Below are 22,813 nucleotides of genomic sequence, written 5' to 3'. Positions count from 1 at the left end.
CCCCCTTGGGCAAGAGTGACCATAATATGGTTGAGTTCTTCATTAGGATGGAGAGTGACATTGTTAATTCAGAAACAATGGTTCTGAACTTAAAGAAAGGTAACTTTGAGGGTATGGGACGTGAATTGGCCAAGATTGACTAGCAATTAATTCTAAAAGGGTTGACGGTGGATATGCAATGGAAGACATTTAAAGACTGCATGGATGAACTACAAAAATTGTTCATCCCAGTTTGGCAAAAGAATAAATCAGGGAAGGTAGTGCATCCGTGGATAACAAGGGAAATCAGGGATAGTATCAATGCGAAGGATGATGCGTACAAATTAGCCAAAAAAAGCAGCATACCGGAGGACTGGGAGAAATTCAGAGACCAGCAGAGGAGGACAAAGGGCTTAATTAGGAAAGGAAAAATAGATTATGAAAGAAAACTGGCAGGGAACATAAAAACTGACTGCAAAAGTTTTTATAGATACGTGAAAAGAAAGAGATTAGTTAAAACAAATGTAGGTCCCTTGCAGTCAGAAACAGGTGAGTTGATCATGGGGAACAAGGATATGGCGGACCAATTGAATAACTACTTTGGTTCCGTCTTCACTAAGGAAGACATAAATAATCTGCCGGAAATAGCAGGGGACCGTGGGTCAAAGGAGTTGGAGGAATTAAGTGAAATCCAGGTTAGCCGGGAAGTGGTGTTGGGTAAATTAAATGGATTAAAGGCCGATAAATCCCCAGGGCCAGATAGGCTGCATCCCAGAGTACTTAAGGAAGTAGCTCCAGAAGTAGTGGATGCATTAGTAATAATCTTTCAAAACCCTTTAGATTCTGGAGTAGTTCCTGAGGATTGGCGGGTAGCAAACGTAGCCCCACTTTTTAAGAAGGGAGGGAGAGAGAAAACGTGGAATTACAGACTAGTTAGTCTAACATCGGTAGTGGGGAAACTGCTAGAGTCAGTTATTAAAGATGGGATAGCAGCACATTTGGAAAGTGGTGAAATCATTGGACAAAGTCAGCATGGATTTACAAAAGGTAAATCATGTCTGACGAATCTTATAGAATTTTTCGAGGATGTAACTAGTAGCGTGGATAGGGGAGAACCAGTGGATGTGGTGTATCTGGACTTCCAGAAGGCTTTCGACAAGGTCCCACATAAGAGATTAGTTTACAAACTTAAAGCACACGGCATTGGGGGTTCAGTATTGATGTGGATAGAGAACTGGCTGGCAAACAGGAAGCAAAGAGTAGGAGTAAACGGGTCCTTTTCACAATGGCAGGCAGTGACTAGTGGGGTACCGCAAGGCTCAGTGCTGGGACCCCAGCTATTTACAATATATATTAATGATCTGGATGAGGGAATTGAAGGCAATATCTCCAAGTTTGCGGATGACACTAAGCTGGGGGGCAGTGTTAGCTGTGAGGAGGATGCTAGGAGACTGCAAGGTGACTTGGATAGGCTGGGTGAGTGGGCAAATGTTTGGCAGATGCAGTATAATGTGGATAAATGTGAGGTTATCCATTTTGGTGGCAAAAACAGGAAAGCAGACTATTATCTAAATGGTGGACGACTAGGAAAAGGGGAGATGCAACGTGACCTGGGTGTCATGGTACACCAGTCATTGAAAGTGGGCATGCAGGTGCAGCAGGCAGTGAAGAAAGCGAATGGTATGTTAGCTTTCATAGCAAAAGGATTTGAGTATAGGAGCAGGGAGGTTCTACTGCAGTTGTACAGGGTCTTGGTGAGACCACACCTGAAGTATTGCGTACAGTTTTGGTCTCCAAATCTGAGGATGGACATTATTGCCATAGAGGGAGTGCAGAGAAGGTTCACCAGACTGATTCCTGGGATGTCAGGACTGTCTTATGAAGAAAGACTGGATAGACTTGGTTTATACTCTCTAGAATTTAGGAGATTGAGAGGGGATCTTATAGAAACTTACAAAATTCTTAAGTGGTTGGACAGGCTAGATGCAGGAAGATTGCTCCCGATGTTGGGGAAGTCCAGGACAAGGGGTCACAGCTTAAGGATAAGGGGGAAATCCTTTAAAACCGAGATGAGAAGAACTTTTTTCACACAGAGAGTGGTGAATCTCTGGAACTCCCTGCCACAGAGGGTAGTCGAGGCCAGTTCATTGGCTATATTTAAGAGGGAGTTAGATGTGGCCCTTGTGGCTAAGGGGATCAGAGGGTATGGAGAGAAGGCAGGTACGGGATACTGAGTTGGATGATCAGCCATGATCATATTGAATGGCGGTGCAGGCTCGAAGGGCCGAATGGCCTACTCCTGCACCTAATTTCTATGTTTCTATGTTTAATGATGCCTGATTTAGGGGATATTAGCTACTGGGAGAGGTTGGACACACTTGGATTGTTTTCTCTGGCACACCAGAGGTTACAGGGACACCCAACAGAAGTATATAAAGTTATGAGAGGCATAGGTAGGGTAGATAGTCAGAACCTTTTTCTCAGGATGGGGAAAATCAAATACTAGAGGGCGTAACTTTAAGGTTAGCGGGGCAGAGTTTGAAGGAGCTGTGCAGGGCCATTTTTAAAAATACAGCATGTAGTGACTGCCTGGAATGTGCTGCCGTGTCTGGTGATTGAAGAAGATGCATTAGTGGCATTTTAAAAGCTTTAGGATAGGCATATGGATACAGAGGGATATGGGCTACGTGCAGATAGATATGTCTGGCGAGATGGAATGTTTCGGCATCACTCCTGCAGATTTGGGATCTGTACATAATTTTGTCGAAATTCTGTATTGGATCATTTTCCCTCTCTGCTGCATTCAAAATGTCTGGTGGGGCTAGACATGCTGGAGTAACTCCAGCATCTCTGGAATAACTGACGTTTCGGGTCGAAACCCTTCTTCAGACTGAAAGTCAGGGGAGAGGGAGACATATAGATATGAACGGGTAAGGTGTGAAAACACAGATCAAAGGGTACGATGCTCAAGGAAATGGAGAATGGTACATTGTTAGCTGAAGGGAAGGTGCAATGAGGTATATAATCAGTAATATTGAATCAGGAGGACCATGAAATTAGTCGGAGAACTAGGATGGGGAGAGACGGAGAGAAAGGGAAAGCAAGGGTTACGAAGTTAGAGGTCAGAGAGGGGGAGGTCAGGGGTGATGGTGAAGATGCGACAAGGGTTTGGGTCAGACAGGGGTAGGCGTGGACAGAGGTTACTGGTGGGGCTTTTGTAATTTTTGTTTTCACAATACTCATTTATTTTCAAATATTCAATATCTAATATCATTTGGAAAACTAGTTTGAGAAAAATTGAGAAGATTGTATAAAAGCACTGAATTCTCTCAATTCAAATGTGATTTTCAAAAATAAAGTTTAAACATTGTTAATATATGTTTTCTTGCCTACATACTTGAACATGTTTTGAAGTTGTTTCATTTCTTTGTTTTTTAGTCAATGGTGCAGGATTGGCTATGGCAACAATGGATATTATAAAACTTCATGGTGGTACTCCAGCTAACTTCCTAGATGTGGGTGGTGGAGCAACAGCCCAGCAGGTTACGCAGGCCTTCAAGCTTATCACTTCAGACAGAAAGGTAGGCATCTAAGAAATATATATTCAAGCAACAATTTACTTTTTGGTAATTTGAAGTTCATGTTATCGGAGCAGAATTAGGCCATTTGGCCCATCGAACCTACTCCGTCATTCAATCATGGCTAATCTATCTTTTCTTCTCAACCTTATTCTCCTGTCTTCTCCCTATAACTTTTGACCTTTACTAATCAAGAACCTGTCAAACTCCGCTTTAAAATTACCTAATGACTTGATCTCCACAGCTGTCTGTAGCTATGAATTCCACTGATTCACCACTCTCTCACTAAAGAAATTCCTCCATTCTAGAGGTATGTCTTTTTATTTTGAGGCTGTGCCCTCTGGTCCAAGATTCTCCCTCTATAGAAACATCCTCTCCACATTCACTCTATTCAGCCCTTTCACTGTTCAGTAAGTTTCAAACATCCTCCTAAACCGCAGCAAGTACAGATCTGCAGTCGTCAAAAGTCTCATTATACGTTAACCCAATTATCCCTGGGATCATTCTCATAAACCACCTCCGGATACTCTCCAATGGTGGCACATCCCTCCTCCGATATGGGGCCAAAAACTGCTCATGATACTGCAAAAGCAGTCTAACTAGTGCCTTATAAAGCCTTATTGTTTTTATATTCTCTAGAAATGAATGCTTACATTGCATTTGCCTTCCTTACTACCGATTCACCTTGCAAAGTAACCTTTTGGGAATCCTACACCAACACTCCCAAGTCCCTTTACACCTCAACATTCTGAATCCTCTACCTATTTAGAAAATAGTCTACGCCTTTATTCCTACTACCAAAGTTCTTGACATTACACTTATATATAGGGTATGTGGGGATTAAAAAACTAGAGGGGAGACATGCATAATAAATCTCGATTTTCAATGCTTTTTCCTTTGAATAACTGGTCGATAATATCTCTCTATTTGTTGACCTTAGGTTCAGGCGATCCTGGTGAATATATTTGGTGGGATTATGCGTTGTGACATAATTGCTCAAGGAATCATTACTGCTGTATCAGATCTACATTTAAAAATTCCCATTGTTGTTCGATTGCAAGGTGAGAATGTTAAAATATTACACCTATTTTAGCCTCTCAACTTCAATGTAAGAATTCTGATTTGTTCAATATAACTTATCTTTTTTTATACAGTATTTTATTTAAAATAATTAGCATCTTTAATCTTGCACAGTCAACACATAGCCACAAGACTGGACAATTAAGAACAAGTGGAAGTTGACAGGGAGAATGTTGTTGGTAGGATTCTGGAATTGTGGATGATTTGGAATTTTATAGGGTAGTGGTGGTTAGTGCATTGGAAAAATTAGATCAGAATTTAGAAGTGATCATTCTGAAGTTAGCAGAAAGATCAGTATGGAATGGTTGTAATCACTCAAGCTATTAATCACCAGAAACTCTGGTGAATATACTATGGAAGGAGTTTTACCTGAAAAAGTGATTCCAAGAACCTTTAAAAAAAAAAAAAAAAAAGAGCAGAACATTTGGTGGTAGTTAGAATGGAGATGGAGTGTTAGATTTTAAAGATGTAAAAATCTGAGATTTAAACAGAATAATTTAAACCATTCCATATTTAGTTTATTTATTGTCACACGAACTGAGATGCCTAAAATGCTTGTTTTGTGTAGTGTCCAGGCAAATCAAACTATACACAAGTACCATAGATTCTCTTCTAGAACAGCACGAAGATTGTCGCCATGTTCCGGTGCCATCGTGCAACTTCCAAGAATGAAAAATCTAATCTTGATCCATTGGAATAAGCAATTCCTTATTTTCTCACTTTAAGGCCTGGTGTCCTGGTAGCTAGGGTAGAAGCAGGGGGCAGCCTGCCTAGCACGGTGCCGTTGGCTCCCCATATTCCCTTTTTAGTTCCCTTTTGTTGGTCTTTAAAAACTTCCCAATCCTATAGCATCCCACTAATCTTTGCAATATTATATGCCTTTTCTTTTAGTTTTATGCCGTCTTTGACTTCCCTTGTCAGCTGTGGTCGCCTCATTCTTCCCTTAGAATCTTTCTCATTGGGATGAAAAGATCCTATGTCTTCTGAATTATTCTGATTTCATAATCACCCTCTCAAACTGCAGGTTGAATTTTATCATATTATCACTATCTCCTAGGGATTCCTTTATCTTAAGCTTCCTAATCAAATCTGGTTCATCACATAACACCAAATCCAGAATTACCTTATTACCTGCTTATTACTTGCCATGCTTTGTCTTGTCTCTTCTTTCTTCCAGCTTTCTTGCCCCCTACTCTACAATCAATCTGAAGAAGGGGCCCAGTCCAAAATGTCACCCATACATGTCTCCAGAGATGCTGGACCCATTGCCACCTTACTCCAGCATGTTGTGTACTTTTGTGTAAACCAACATCTGCAGTTCCTTGTTTTTCCAGCAGTATTTTGATCAGTAAGGTAAACAAGCCGAGGAACAGCCAAAGCCTTTTAATTCGGATAAATGCAAAGTGTTGCATTTTGGGAAGTCAAACCGGAGTAAGACTTTCATGGTGAGCGGTAATGCCCTGGGGAGTGTTGGAGAACAGAGATCCAGGAGTACAAGTATATAGTTCCCAGAAAGTGATTTAATTGGTAGTGAAGTAGGCATTACTAGCCTTCATCAGTCAGAACATCAGTGATCCTGTTCCACTTGGAAAGTAGAAGGAGACCAAGAGACAGATAACCAACATGAAATAGTGGATTTTCTTTGACGATCATATTGAAATTTGATGGAAATGTTTCTATGTCATTTAGGTACACGTGTCGATGATGCGAAAGCAATAATAGCAGCGAGCAGCCTGAAAATTCTTGCCTGTGATGACCTGGATGATGCTGCACGGATGGTAATATTTATTCTGCAACCTGGCGTTTATGTAAAGATATTAAAGTTTAAATTTTGCAATCAACAGCAATAAGCAGCTCTCGCCAGTTGAATGTTGCTCCTAATCTCCATTCTCAAATCATTGACAATTTAATTACTTGCATGCAGCTTGGAAAAAAACTCTTTGATCTGCCCACGAGACAAGAATGAGCCTTTTGCTTATCTAGTATTGAAAACAGGATTTGTTTTGCTATGAATTACAGTGCCCTCCATAATGTTTGGGGCAAAGACCCATCATTTATTTATTTGCCTCTGTACTCCACAATTTGAGATTTGTAAACGAATCACATGTGGTTAAAGTGCACATTGTCAGATTTTATTCAAGGCCATTTTTATACATTTTGGTTTCACCATGTAGAAATTACAGCTGTATTTATACATAGTCCCCCATTTCAGTGCACCATAATGTTTGGGACACATGGCTTCACAGGTGTTTGTAATTGTTCAGGTATGTTTAATGCTGTAATGTACTATCTTTACATATTCTGTTGTGCTTCAGCAAGTAAGAATTTCATTGTCCTATCTGGGACATGACAATAAACACTCTTGACTCTTGTATAAGAGAGCTATCAGCACCTTGTCTTTCCTTCAGTCTTTCCATCACCTTTGGAAACTTTTATTGCTGTTTATCAACATGAGGACCAAAGTTGTGCCAATGAAAGTCAAAGAAACCATTATGAGACAGAGAAACAAGAATAAAACTGTTAGAGACAACAGCCAAACCTTAGGCTTAGCAAACTCAACTGTTTGGAACATCATTAAGAAGAAAGAGAATGATGAGCTTAGTAATCGCAAAGGGACTGGCAGGCCAAGGAAGACCTCCACAGCTGATGACAGAAGAATTCTCTCTATAATAAAGAGAAATCCCCAAACATCTGTCCAACAGATCAGAAGCACTCTTCAGGAGTCACATGTGGATTTGTCAATGTCAACTGTCCGCAGAAGACTTCATGAACAGAAATACAGAGGCTACACTGCAACATACAAACCACAGGTTAGCTGCAAAAATAGGATGGCCAGGTTACAGTTTGCCAATAAGTACTTAAAAGAGCAACCACAGTTCTGGAAAAAGGTCTTGGGACAGGTGAGACGAAGATTAACTTAAATCAGAGTGATGGCAAGAACAAAGTATGGAGGAGAGAAGGAACTGCCCAAGATCCAAAGCATACCACCTCATCTGTGAAACACAGTGGTGGGGGTGTTATGGCCTGGGCATGAATTGCTGCTGAAGGTACTGGCTCACTTATCTTCATCGATGATACAACTGCTGATGGTAGTAGCATAATGAATTCTGAAGTGTACAGACACATCCTATCTGCTCAGGTTTAAACAAATTCCTCAAAACTCATTGGCTGGCCGTTCATTCTACAGCAAGACAATGATCCGAAACATACTGCTAAAGCAAAGTTTTTCAAAGCTAAAAAATTGTCAATTCTTGAGTGGCCAAGTCAAGCATCCGATCTGAACCCAATTGAGCATGCCTTTTATATGCTTAAGAAACTGACTAGCCCCCAAAACTAAAGATGGCTGCAATACAGGCCTGGCAGAGCATCACCAGCGAAGACAACCAGCAACTGGTGATGTCCATGAATTGAAGACTTCAAGCAGTCATTGTATGCAAAGGATATGCAACAAAATACTAAACATGACTAGTTTCATTTACATGACATTGCTGTGTCCCAAACATTATGGTGCCCTGAAATGGGGGGGGGGGGGGGGGGGCTATGTATAAACACTGCTGTAGTTTCTACATGGTGAAACCAAAATGCATAAAAATTGCCGTTATTGCCTCTGACAATGTGCACTTATTGCCTGGACAATGTGCACTTTAACCACATGTGATTTTTTTTCTATTACAAATCTCAAATTGTGGAGTACAGAGGCAAATAAATAAATGATGTGTCTTTGTCACAAACATTATCAGGGGCACTGTAAATTGGGTGTGCCCAGACTAATCAATCAGCTAATTAATAGATACAATGAATATACATGTATAAATTATACCGTTTATTTCGCATATTGGTTATTTCTTTACTGAAGAACTTTGAGTAAAGATAAATCTGGACATAGTTAATTGTGATTTAGTGTTTTCAGGAGGTAACAAAGATTGATGAAAGCTGGGCAGGCAATGTTGACAATTGGATTTTTAATAAGGCATTTAAATAGACCCTGCATTGTAAGTCGGTCCACAAAGTTAGAGCATGTGGGATCCGAAGCGAGCTAACTAATTGGATCCAGTATTGGCATGGTGGTAAGAAGCAGAGGGTAGTGATGGAAGGCTGTTTTTTATTGATTGGCAACAAGTGTTTTAAAAGACATTTGGACAGGTATATGGATAGGATAGGTTTAGAAGGATATGGGCCAAATGCAGTCAGGTGGAATTAGTGTAGATGGGGCATGTTGGTCAGCAAGAGCAAGTTGGGCCAAAGGGCCTGTTTCAACACTGTTGAACTGTAGGGAGCAAAAGCTAAAATACTGGAGGATCTCAGAGGGCCAGGCAGCATCTATGGACGAAATGTTTCGGGTTGGGACCCTTCAGATTAGTCCTGGGGACTTATTTGAATCTCACCGCACAGTTTGCGACTTATTTGAATTTAAATTCTGGAATTAAACAGTTTAATGTGACCATGAAAACCAATTTTGATTGTTTTTCTGGTTCACCTGGTTCACATATCCTTTGGGGAGGATATTTGCCATCTTACCTGGTCAAAGTCACTCAGCCCCTGACCTCAATACAGCCGTGGTCAAACATGGACAAAAGAGCTGAATTCCAGACCTTGATATCAAGACAGCGTTATCTGTCGGGATCAAGGAGGTTCTGGCTAAACTGGAATCATTTGAAATCAGAGAAAACTCTCTGTTGGTTGGAATTATTCCCAGCACAAAGGAAATTGGTTGTGGACGTTGCAGGTCGTAGATCTCAGCCACACAACATCTCTGCAGGAGCTCCTCAGTGTAGTGCCCTGGGCCCAACAATCTTCAGCTGCTTCATCAATCAATGACTTTCATTCAATCATAAGGTCACGAGGTGGGATGCTTGAAAGCCAGGTGGATAGGTGTGGGTGATGGACAAATGAACATGGGAAGGGTAAACAAAGAAAGAGCACCAAAACAAACCTCACTGCAACTTATCCTATAGTGAAAGGCCTGGATAGAGTGAATGTGAGAGGATGTTTCCACTAGTGGGAGAGTCTAGCACCAGAGGCCGTAGCCTCAGAATAAAAGGACATACCTTTAAAAATATGGGGGGGACTTTCTTTACTCCGAGGGTGGCGAATCTGCGGAATTCACTGCCAAAGACGGCTGTGGAGGACATCAATGGATATTTTTTAAGGCGGAGATTGACTGATTCTTGGTTAGTATGGATTAAGTGGTGACGGCAGGAGAATGGAGTTGAGAGGGAAAGATAGATCAGCCACAATTGAATAGTGGAGTAGACCTGCTGGGTCAAATGGCCAAATTCTGTTCCTAGAACTTATGTCACACCTTTTGTCTTCTCACCTCTGGCCTTTGTCCCAACCATCTGCCAATAAAACACCCCCACCGCTGGTTTGTATCCACCTATCACTTGCTGGATTTTGGCCCACCCCGACTTCTCTTCCAGCTTACTAACACACTCCCCCACCCCCTACAAGCAGTCTGAAGAAGGGTCCTGACGTGAAACGTCGCCTATTCATGTTCTCGAGAAATGCTCCCTGACCTGCTGAGTCACTCCAGCATTTGCACCTCCATTTAAAAATAACTTGGCAAATTACCATGAAATAAACTTAGAAGCAAGATCATTGCCAAATGGATTAAAGGGTCAGTACTGGTGTTTATTTTCTTTGTAAAACAACAAATATTGCTTCATAGAATAGCTGCCAATGTGAATTATATTCTGAACACAAATATTAAAGAGCAAATTTAAATTGAAATGGATCGGTAGTAAGAAAGGTGAATACAATGTTAGCATTTTTGAGAGAGGACTAGAATATAAAAACAGGCATGTAATGCCAAAGCTTTATAAGGCACTGGTCAGACCAAATTTGGAGTATTGTGAGCAATTTTGGGCCCCTTATCTGAGGAAGGATGTGCTGGCATTGGAGAGGGTTCAGAGCAGGTTTACGAAAATGATCCCGGGGATGATTGGGGCAACTTATGATGAGCATTTGACGGCACAGGGCTTGTACTCGCTGGAGTTTAGAAGGATAAGGGAGGATCTCATTGAAGCTTACCAAATAGTGAAAGGACTGGACAGAGTGAATTTGTGGAGGATGTTTTCACTAGTAGGAGAGTCTAGAACCAGGAGGCATAGCCTCTGAATTAAAGGATGTACCTTCAGAAAGGAAATGAGGAGGAATTTCTTTAGTTAGAAGGTAGTGAATCTGTAAAATTCTTGGCCACAGACAGGTGTGCAGGGCAAGTCATCGGTTGCACCATTTTGAGGTGGAGATTGACATATTCTTAATTAGTAAGGGTGTCAAAGGTTATGGGGAGAGGGCAGGAGAATGTAGTTGAGAGGAAAAGATAGATTAGTCATGATTGAATGGCAGAGTAGTCTTGATGGGCTGAATGGCCTAATTCTGCTCCTGTTACATGAACACAAATTGCAAATGTTTTCAGTCTTCTTGTAGAAATCTGCAATCATTACTATTATCTGTCCTCTTACAATGGTACAATTTTATCTCTATTTTTCCCTCCAAATAGGTTGTAAAACTTTCAGAAATTGTTTCACTGGCCAAAGAAGCACAAGTCAACGTGAATTTCCAGCTTCCAATCTAATCATGATACTTCAACCTCAAAGCTGGAGGCTTTAAAGGGGACAGTAATAGAACACCTATTTATTTTTCATATGCTTGTGTTTCTTGAAATGTGTGCTTAATAAAAGGAATGTCGTTAGCAGCCTGGGGTTATTTATTTATTTGGAAGGAAAATAAGCGTGTAAAAACAGGCAACACTCATTATTACTGTATTACGGTTAAATTAACATTGAAATGTCATATTAGTTTATTAATATGAAAGATTCGGAACAACTGCATATTCTGCACGATATATCTATGCCATGCAGTCACAGTGCAGATTGCCAATTGGCCTCTTGCATTGAACATTTGTAACATTTTAATATCTACATGTCATGTAAATGTTGAGTGTTTTATTAAATCATCAACGGTAATTTCTAGCTTTTAATTCCTTCACAAAATGACCACGCAAGATCAAGGTACGATGATTAAATTATTGGACTAGTCATCTAGAGGCCTAGTCTAACAATCCCAGGGATCTGAATTCAAATCCTCTGGTAGCTGTGGAATTTAAATTTAATTCATGCTTTGGAATTCAAACAAAAATGATTCCGCAGTATTAATGAGAGTACAAAGTATTAAAAAAAACTCCATCTGTGTCACATAAGAAAGGAAAACTTGTCCTTACCTGATGCAGCTTGTATGTGACTACAGTTATATTAATCTGGTTGATTTATGAGGATGTTGCCAAGATCTGAGGGCCTGAGCTATAGTGAATGGTTGTGTAAGCTAGAACTTTATTCCTTGGGGCACAGGTGGCTGAGGGGGATCTTATAAAGGTGCCATATCATCATACGGAGAATAAATAGGGTGAATGCACAGAGTCTTTTACCCAGAGTAGAGGAATCAAGAAGCAGAGTACATAGGTTTATGGTTAGGGAGTTAAGATTTAGCATGAACCTCAGGGGCAACTTTCTCACGATGGGTATATGGAACGAGCTACCAGTGGAGGAAGTTGAGGCAGGTACTAGAACAACATTTAAAATACACTAGAACAGATACATGGCTAGAAAAGGTTTTGAGAGATATTGGTGAATTAGAGGGACAGGCAAGTGGGACAAGCTGAGATAGGGCATCTTGGTCAGCACGGTTCTATTTGGGCCGAAGGGCCTGTTTCCATGCTGTATGACCATGAACCTTAGCTGTCCTTTAAAATAGCGTAGTAAGCCGCTTAGTTGAAAGGCAAATAGGAAGGTACAATAAATGCTAGCCTTGCCAATGATGCCGATCTGAAAAAATAATTTTCAAGTTCCTTCTCTGAGCTTTATCTTTGCATTTCCAAAACACATTGTTCTGTTTTGTGTGATTTTCTGATGGCATTTTGTCCTTCCATTATAAGTAGGATAAAATCGTTTTTAAGTGCATTGCTTACAACTAATTTACTCCAAACCTTCCCACATATTCCTTCACCTCGCACAGATAATTATGATATAAGCAATTTTTATAATTTCATGTTATCCATAAATAATTTTAACAACATCAATAATAAAGCATCAATAACATGTCTACTTAATAAGCGTATACATAAATGTGTATGTTGCATAGGATTTTAATTGTTTCTGTATTAAAAATACACTTTATCGTGCCACTTTTTTTAGACTGTTAAGACGCTGCTCAAAATAATTCCCATTCAGCATAAACATGATTACAGTATGAAATGTTTTTAAAGGCTGTCAGTGCAAGAATGGTGAGAAATATCAAGACAAATCCAACAATTTTTGTTCGGTGAGATATCAGGTGATGTGAAGCTTTGTCCGTACGAGTCCATTATTACAAATCTTTATGAATAATTCAACAAAAAGATAATATGAAGAATGTGGATTTCAGCACTGTGGGATGTAAATTTGCGTTTCTGGGTGGAGCATTTCTGACCAGGCAGATTTTTGTTAACACTTTGTTTGTTCATATTCTCATTGAATTGTATCTCTTTCATTCATTGAGAACTATGCAATTGAAATGAACTATGCTCAGAATGAATGTATATGTCATATTGTCTGATTGCACTTAACTGCAAGTAGGGCGTGTGTGCCTATGATTAGTAGAAATATTTCATTGTCACCCTACCAGTCTTCAATGGAAGCAGAGTAATAGTGGAACCAGGCCCTTCAGCTCAACTTGCACATACTGACCAACATGTCCCATCTATAATCGTCCCATTTGTCTGTGTTTGGCCCATATCCTTCTAAACCTGTCCTATCCATGTACCTGTCTAATGGCTTTTTAAACATCGCCATAGTCCCTGCCTCAACTCCACCACCCTTTGTATGAAAATGTTACCCCTCAGATTTCTATAAAATCTTTCCCCCTTCACCTTAAACCTATGCACTCTGGTTCTCGATTCCCCTATTCTGGGCAAGCGACTCTGTGTCTATCGAATCTATTCCTCTCGTGACTTTAACCCCCTCCTCCTGCGCTCCAGGGAATAGAGTCCCAAAACGCTCCCTACAGCTCAGACCCTCGAGTCCTAGCAACATCCTTGTAAATCTACTCTGCACCCTTTTCAACTTAACAACATCTTTCCTATAATATAGTGCCCAGAAGTGAACACGATATTCTAAATGCATCCTCAACAATGTCTTATATGTAACAACTCAATACTCTGACTGATGAGCACCAACATGCCAAAAGCATTTATGACCACCCCATCTACCTGTGACGCCACCTTCAAGGAACTGTGTATCTGCACTCCTAAATCCCTTTGCTCTCCACTTCCTGGAGCCCTACCATTAGACTTTCCAAAATCCCACACATTACGTTTCTCTGTCTTAAATTCCAGCAATTTAATACAGAAGTAATTTGATGTAATTTAAGTATCAAGTTGTTTCATTACAGAAGAATAACAAAATTAAGATTACTTAATCATAGCTGTGAATTTCTAAATGTTATTTTACCTTTGAAAGAAACACTTAAAAGGCACATTAAGCTACATTCATTAATTTTTAATGCTCTAATTATGTGTGGAAAAGTATGCTGATTCAAAGATAAATCTGAATTTGGTTTATATTTTAGTGAAAAGTAGAACAATACTGAGAATAACATTATCGACTAGCATATAATCTAAAATTTCCAGCGATGGAGTAATATTTGCGTTTATATAGCTAGATAGTCTGGTCTGAGAACAATTACCTTTCTTATCCAGAAGTATTATCAACTTCAGGCTGAAATGGTGAAAGGCCAGAATCATATCCCTGCTGTTTGATGGTATTTCATTCTATTTTGAACTTTTTTTCTTAAATTTTGAATTTGAGGTGATAATTTAAATGTACAAGTACAATTTTGAACTCATGCATGATTGAGGTGTACAGTATAAAATACATTTATTGAAGCTATGGTCATATATATGTAAACATGTAATTTAAAATAATAAACAAATATTTGATATTTATTGATGTTCAATGCTCTTTTTTCCTCTGCATCTTGTGAGCTTCCTTCACTTTCACAGTCTATGTTATTTTATAATTTGGCACTGGTTGAAATGAAACAATTGTAAAGTTTTTATAGGTCAGTTTGAACAACTTCTCGGTATTACGGTGTTCAAGATTCTGCACAGCAATTTGAAAATCCAAAATATACATTAAATGCGCAGAGGTTAGGGTTTGGTAACTTGAAATTATCATCTCTTATTTTATGTGGTAGTTTTTTAAATTTGAATGTGTGTTAACGAGTCAGTGCCTGTAAGGATGTTAATTTTAAAGCCCACATTGATTGTATTGATTTTTTGATATATTTTTAAGAAATCATTTATCAACAGTTTAGCGACGTCAGTTAACATTGAGTCAAGGATAAATAATTTCTGTTTACCAGTTGAACTGATTAATTTTGGTTGAGTAATTTTGAGCCAACAACCATTTTGAGACTGAAAGCCTGTGAACAGTCGTGGACCATGATAATTGATGATGGAGCCTTTGTGCTTTTTTTTTAATGATTTGGATATGAATATAGTAGGAATGATTAGTAAATTTGCAGATGACGTGAAATGATGTTGTGAGATGAAGTGGTTAGGGAGGTCAAACAAGGGTAGGACATACATTGTGAATGACTGGACACTGAATATTCAGGAACAGAGTGACCTTTGTGCCCATCCATATATCCCCACAGGTGGCAACAAACATTAATAAGATTGGACAAACAGTGCAGCAGATGAACAGGACCTTCAGCCCACAATGTCCTTGTCCAATATGAGGCCAAGTTAAACTAATCTCTCGCTCCATGTTATCTGCATCACTTCATTCCCAGCATCACGTCCCAGGTTCCCACCACTCTATAAAACATCTTGTCCCACCCATCCTCTTTAAATTTTCCCCATGTTAGCATGCAGTTATGCCCTCTAGCCTTTCACATGATGCAGCTCTATAAAATGTTGGTTAGGCTTTGATGCAGCACTATGGGACTTTAGTTAGACTACAGTTGGAGTATTGTGTACAGTTCTGATCGGCCCATTACAGGAAAAGTGGAGTTTATGGAGTGGGTGCAGAGGAGGTTTACCAGAATGCTGCCTGGATTAGAGGATTTCAGCTACAGAGAGCGGTCAGATAGACTTGGACTGTTTTCATTGGAATGTTGGAGGTTGAGGCTACACGATAGAAGTATATGAAATTGTGCGAGAGATAGAAAGAACATTTTTCCCAGGGTGGAAATATCCAACACTAGAGGGCATAGCTATAAGGTTAGAGGGGGAAAGTTTACTGGAGATGTGCAGGGCAAGTTTTATTACACACAGAATTTTTTGTGGCCTGGAACCCACTGGCAGGGATGGTGGTGGAGGCAGGTACGATTGTGGCATTTAATTGGATAGGCACATGGATGTGCAGGGAACAGAGGGGTGTGGATCATGTATAGGCAGATGAGATCAGTTTAACATGGCATTGTATTCAGCACAAACATTGTGGGCCACAGGGCCCATTCCATTATCAAGTCTCCCCATGTACCTCCGACATTCCATATAATTGTAAATTGACCCTAGTGTGTAGGATAGTGTTAGTGTACAGGGATCTCTGGTCGGTGCAGACTCGTTGAGCCGAAGGGCCCGTTTCCACACTATATCTCAACTAAAACTAAAGAAAACAATTCAGGTCTATCTGACCTCTCCCTGTAGCTGAAACCCTCTGATCATAAATAATGGCAATTGAATGTATCATAGCTACTCTGATGCGCCAGTCAGCCTGCTTGCATTGGGCAATAACTTTTCATGGTGCTGATACGATTGGACTAGTTTATTTGGTTGTACAACCTTCCTAGGAAAAGTTATTGCCAACCACATGAAAAAGTGATCTACTTACAGAAAGCAGTCTAGTCGGGTTAATCTAGGAAGGTTTGTACAACCAAATAATCGTGTCCAGTTTTATCAGCACCATGAATTACATCATGTAAACTACTTTCGTTTGATGCTTATACAGAGCAGCTATGTTACATTCAATTGCCATTGTAGCAGGCCTTCACAATAACATGTTGTAAACTAGTTTACGATGTATTCCATGGTGGTGAATTGATTGGAAACATTTCTTCAATTGTACAACCTTCCTAGGAAATGTTATTGCCATACTTTATTGTCATAGTGAAATTAGTTGTTTTGCATACAACCCTGTAAAATCATACACCAAACCTCATCTAGGCTGTACACAAGAGTCGCAACTTTACTGGCGCTGACAATTAAAAAAAGTCCACCAAACAGTCCTATCTGCTCGCAGCGGCAAACCAGGCCTGCTGCTGCAATGCTGCATGTGGCGCCATTCCCCCTCACCACCGCTGCTCTCTGCAGCCGCTCGGTGGGTCCCCCCCCCCCCCCCCCCGTTCCCAGTTTCAAAAGTAAGCTTACAACATATTTTTACTAACCAGACTTATGTAACGAAAATAACTCCAACAAGCATTCTCTTCCATAAGGTACACAATAATGCTGGAGAAACTCAGCGGGTGCAGCAGCATCTACGTTGCCTATTTCCTTTGCTCCATAGATGCTGCTGCACCCGCTGAGTTTCTCCAGCATTTTTGTGTACATTCTCTTCCATAATATTTGCAGTAACTTAGCAGTAGATGGCGCTGTAAGAAAACAAATCACTCCAATCAATTCAGCATGGGATGCATCATAAAGGTAGTTTACAAAACCCTATTACTAACCACATTTTAGTTAGAGGCCGATTTACTGATAATAACTAGTTTTGGAAACACTGAATTAGTGTGTTTGCAGCAAGCAGCAGCAATACATTTTCAGGGTAAGGCGCAGCTTTATGAAACACGTTAGAAATGTTCAACAAACCAATTCAGTGTATCCTAAGCTGTTGAGTGATTTTCCATCCATCGGCCTCTAACTAAAATGTAGTTAGTAATACGTGTTGTAAACCAGCCCTGCCAATATCTTCATAAATCGCCCCTGGCTCCTCTCCAGCGCAATTGCACCCTTTCACAATTTGTCATATTCTTACAACATGGAAACGCCCTTCATCCCACCTTGTCCATGCAGATCAAGATGCCCCATCTAAACTAGTCCCATGTATCTGCATTTGGCCCATATCCCCTTAAACCTTGTGTGTCCCAGTGTGTGCGTGTGTGTTGTGTGTGAGAGTGTGTGTCAATGAAGCGGCGACAACACCCGGAATGAGCGGAGACTTGGCGATGTCTGGGGAGCATTTCCCTCACCCCCGGCCCCCCCAGAATGCGGCCGGCCCAGGTGCTCTGTGCCCAGCTGGGGACAGGGGGAGGTGAGGGTCAGTGCCCCGGGGGTCGGGCATCGGAGCGGAGCCTTAGCCCGAGATTTATCCCCGCGGCGCTGGAGGAGGCACCGACGCCCCCACTCACCCGGTCCACTCCTGGCTCCGGGCAATAGGTGCAGAGTAGGCCATTTGGCCCTTCGAGCCGGTACCGCCATTCAATGTGATCATGGCTGATCATCCCCAATCAGTACCCCGTTCCTGCCTTCTCCCCATATCCCCTGACTCCGCTATTTTTAAGAGCCCTGTGTAGCTCTCTCTTGAAAGTATCCAGGGTTAAAACTGCATAGGGTGTGAACAGAGCCAAAGATCTTTGGTGAGCAGTGCCTCAGGGGTCGGTGCTGGCCTCACCTATCACGCCATCTGCAGGGGAATATGTAGTTTAGTTTAGACTCTAAACTACATATTTAGTTTAGACTCTAAGCTAAACTAAACTATTTTTTTCCCCCAAATCATCCCGCGGGCTGGATTGAATCCCTTCGCGGGCCGGTAGTTTGACCCCTGCTTTAAACCAATGCCCTCTAGTTCTTGAATCACATTTCCCAGGAAAAAGACAATGCATTCACCTTATATATTCTCCTCGTGGTTTTTACTCGCCTCTAAAACAATTTTTGCTTTATTTTGAATTTCCAACATCTGCAGATTTTGGTTCCATGAATATCAAATGGTATCATTCGTACTGCAGTTACATTACCATTTTAAATGTATAAGAAAGAACTGTAGATGCTGGAAAAATCAAAGGTAGACAAAACTGCTGGAGAAATGTTTGAGTCCGAAGAGACCCGAAACGTCACCTGTTCCTTCGCTCCATAGATGCTGCTTCACCCGCTGAGTTTCTCCAGCATTTTTGTCCACATTGCCATTTTAAATAGTGTGCGATGGGCTTAAGCCAATCAAATTGCTTGTTCTTTACGGGGAACCCGCCAACAGAAAACTATTCTCATTTGGTGAGTGTGGAGAAGTGACTTTATTTATCCATTTATTTATTTATTTTAAATTGAGCTTGAGAAATTCTGTGATCAGCGTGAGAATTTTGTGAAATACGTGAGAGTTGACAGCCCTGTTACTGTAAACTAACCTTTCTGATGTATCTAATGAACCTGAATCAATTGGAACAATCTATTTGATTGTAGCACCTTACCCTGAAGTTATTGCAAGATTCATGGAAGTGAACACTGCTTGGTGCAAACAGACCATTTCAGTGTTTTCAATCTGAAGATTTATTTTCCATTTATCGGCCTCTAACTAAAATGTAGTTAATAATGTGCTGTAAACTACCTTTTCTGATGTATCACATGAAGCTGAAGCATTTGGAGTCATTTATTTGACTGTAGCACCTTGCCCTGAAAGGTTATTGCCAGATTCATGGAAGTGAATGCTACTTGCTACAGACCAAGTCAGCGTTCCCAAAGCTGTAGAGTGATTTTCAGTACCTCAGCCTCTAACTAAAATGTAGTTAGTAATAACGTATTACAAACTAACTTTTTTGATGTATCTCATGAAGATAGTCATTTATTTGATTGGACAACCTTGCCCTGAAAAGTTATTGCAAGATTCATGGAAGTCCATATTGCTTGCTGCAAACTGACCAATTCAGTGCTTCCAAAGCGGCAGAGTGATTTTCCATACAGCGCCCTCCATAATGTTTGGGACAAAGACCCATCATGTGTTCATTTGCCTCTGCACGCCACAATTTGAGATTTGTAATAGAAAAAATCACTTGTAGTTAAAGTGCACATTGTCAGATTTTAATAAAGGCCATTTTAATACATTTTCATTTCACCATGTAGAAATTACAGCAATTTTTATACATAGCTGTTTATACAGTATATGGTCCTCAAGCATCAAGACACGACTGATCCAACTGACTGACTATAGTCAGTGATTGTAAGTGGCAGTCAGTGGTTTTCGTTATGAGTCAACTTCCAATTGGGGACTTGGTGGATGGCTAACAGTAGAATGAAACCCTGTACCTGGGATGCTACATCAGTGTAGACGAGGCAACCTTTTAGCAAAACACTTGTGCTCGGTCCATCAAGACCTACTGGATCTCCCTGTTGCTAAGCATTTTAACTCCCCTTCCCCAATTCGATACTGATGTTTTTCGTGGGCCTCCTGCATTGACAGAGTGAGGCCACACGAACTCCCCCACCACTGTTTCACAGATGTGGTATGCTTTGGATCTTGGGAAGCTCCTTCTCTCTTCTATACTTTGCTCTTGCCATCACTCTGATATAAGTCAATCTTCATCTCATCTGTCCACAAGACCTTTTTCCAGAACTGTGGTTGCTCTTTTAAGTACTTCTTGGCAAGCTGTGACCTGGCCATCCTATTTTTGAGGCTAACCATTGGTTTGCATCTTGCAGTGTAGCCTCTGTATTTCTGTTCATGAAGTCTTCTGCAGACAGTGGCCATTGACAAATCCACACCTCACTCCTGAAGAGTGCTTCTGATCTCTCGGACAGGTGTTTGGGGATTTTTCTTTATTATAAAGAGAATTCTTCTGTCATCAGCTGTGGAGGTCTTCCTTAGCCTGCCAGTCCCTTTGCGATAAGTGAGCTCACCAGTGCTCTATTTCTTCTTAATGATGTTCCAAACAATTGAGTTTGGTAAGCCTAAGGTTTGGCTGATGTCTCTAACAGTTTTATTCTTGTTTCTCAGTCTCATAATGGCTTCTTTGACTTTCATTGGCACAACTTTGGTCCTCATGTTGATAAACAGCAATAAAAGTTTCCAAAGGTGATGGACTGAAGATTAGGTGCTGAGAGCTCTCTTATACCTGCATTAAGGAGGCAATTAAACATACCCGAGCAATTACAAACACCTGCGAAACCATGTGTTTCAAACTTTGTGGTGAACTGAAATGAAAAATCTGTTTCCTCCACTGCACCAGAGGAAACCAAATTGTATAAAAATGGCCTTTAATAAAATCTGACAATGTGCACTTTAACTGTGAATTTTTCAATTACAAATCTCAAATTGTGGAGTAAATACACAACTAAATAAATGATGGGTCTTGGCCCCAAACATTATGGAGGACACTGTATATTGGCCTCAAACCAAAATGTAGTTAGTAATAACGTGTCATAAAGTAATTGTTCTGGTGTATCTCATGAAGCTGAACCGATTGGAGTCATTTATTTGATTGTAGCACCTTGCTCTGTAAAGATATTGCAAGATTGTAAAAACAGCACGGTGGCGCAGCGGTAGTGTTGCTGCCTTACAGCGCCGGACACCCGGGTTCGATCCCGACTAAGGGTGATGTCTGTATGAAGTTTGTACATTCTCCCAGTGGGTTTCTCCAAGATCTTTGGTTTCCTCCCACAATCCAAAGACATACAGATATGTAGGTAAATGTAAAAATTGGCAGGATAGTGTTAATGTGTGGGGATCGCTGGTCAGCGCAGGCCTGGTGGTCCGAAGGGCCTGTTTCCGCGCTGTTTCTCTAAACTAAACTAAATTCATGGTAGTGATTTCTACTTGATGCCAAAAGGCAAATTTAGTGTTTCCAAAGCTGTAAAGTCATATCGGCCTCTAACTAACTTGCAGTTAGTAATAATGTGTTTTAAACAAACTTTTCTGATTTATCTCATGAAGCTGAATTGATTGCAACAATTTAATCAGGGTACCTTGCCCTGAACAGTTATAGCAAGATTCATGGAAGTGAATGCTGCTTGCTGCACACAGACCAATTCAGTGCTTCTAAGCTGTAGATTTATTTTCCATATATCAGCCTCTAACTAAAATAAAGTTAGTAATAGCATTTTGTAAACTAACTTGTAACCATGCCCACCAGCCCTAAACTTTTCTGACTCTTGCTGTCAGTGTTCGAATGCTGCGGCCAGTGCTGGAGAGGTGTGAGCCAGTGTTAGAGAGTTACTCGCTAGTGTCAGGGTGCAGAGTCGGAGCTCCGCTATAAGGGATTGAACATTTAAACATACCAATATTCAGCCTATTTGAATTTCACAACAGTTTTTGCTTATATTTAATTGTGTGCTAGCATGTGGGGTTTCTAAACTAACGTTTGAGATTACACCTAAATTGACATAACACTTATCGGGAAATGCACAAATCTGATGTTAATTATATATAGGGATCATGACCTGGTGGTCTGCAGAGTCAGAGTTCAATGAACGGAATTATCTGGAAATATTATTAGCTTTTAATAAAAGTTCATCTGTATTTCCCCCAAACTGGACCCTCCGCCTCTGAATGGCTCAGATTTTACCTGCCGCTCCCAGCGATTGGCCTGATGTGGTGGGGGATGGCTGGTGCATTGGGAGCTGCCATGCCGCGAGCTGGCACAGACCAGTAGCTTGGACAACTGGCTCAACGGAGCATGAAGCTTCTTCACTGTAATCCAGTACACATTTGCTGGAAGATTGATGAAGGTACGAGTGGAGGATTGAGGACACACTGCGATCTGACATCAGACTCTAGTAAAACAGACAGGCTTAACCCTCTAGGATTCGCCAGCATCCAGGAAGATGCATTTTGGTTCTTGCGATGATTTATCACACAAGATCTAAAATAACCAACTGTACAATGTTGTTGAAAATGGTCCAAAGGTATTAAACCATTGCTCAATGTATTAAAACCAAAACCTACACTTGCCCACCTGTATTTCAAGTCACACAGAAACAGGCCCTTCTGCCCACCATGTCCATGCTGGCCATCAAGGACCCATCTATACCAACCGAATTTGTCAACATATGATCTATAGTTATCCACGCCTTTGATCCATTGAAATCATCAGAAACACTTTCTGCTTCCACCACCACCTCAGGGCAGGGACTGGTAGCTGCCAAAGTGTCACAGGAAAAGCTCTTCCACAGATCCCTTCTTGCTCCCACCCTACACTCTAGTTTTAGGAACCTT

The 22,813-nt window shown here is 40.7% G+C and overlaps 1 protein-coding gene across 1 annotated transcript in view; it reads left to right on the top strand.

Annotated features, from left to right (window-relative positions):
• LOC116978993 (succinate--CoA ligase [ADP-forming] subunit beta, mitochondrial-like) overlaps positions 1 to 11,605 on the top strand; it is a 42,650-nt gene extending 31,045 nt beyond the window's left edge. Inside the window, exons 8-11 of the mRNA XM_033030350.1 lie at positions 3,418 to 3,560; positions 4,498 to 4,618; positions 6,327 to 6,415; positions 11,140 to 11,605. Of these exons, the coding sequence (XP_032886241.1) occupies positions 3,418 to 3,560; positions 4,498 to 4,618; positions 6,327 to 6,415; positions 11,140 to 11,214 (428 nt within the window). The 3' untranslated portion in view covers positions 11,215 to 11,605. The remainder of the gene's footprint in view (positions 1 to 3,417; positions 3,561 to 4,497; positions 4,619 to 6,326; positions 6,416 to 11,139) is intronic.
• The last annotated feature ends 11,208 nt before the right edge of the window (positions 11,606 to 22,813 follow it).

The sequence above is a fragment of the Amblyraja radiata genome, chromosome 12, assembly GCF_010909765.2.
Source record: "Amblyraja radiata isolate CabotCenter1 chromosome 12, sAmbRad1.1.pri, whole genome shotgun sequence".
In the NCBI taxonomy this organism is placed as follows: Eukaryota; Metazoa; Chordata; class Chondrichthyes; order Rajiformes; family Rajidae; genus Amblyraja; species Amblyraja radiata.
Note: the sequence above shows the minus strand (reverse complement) of the source record. Positions and strands in the feature narration are given on the sequence as shown.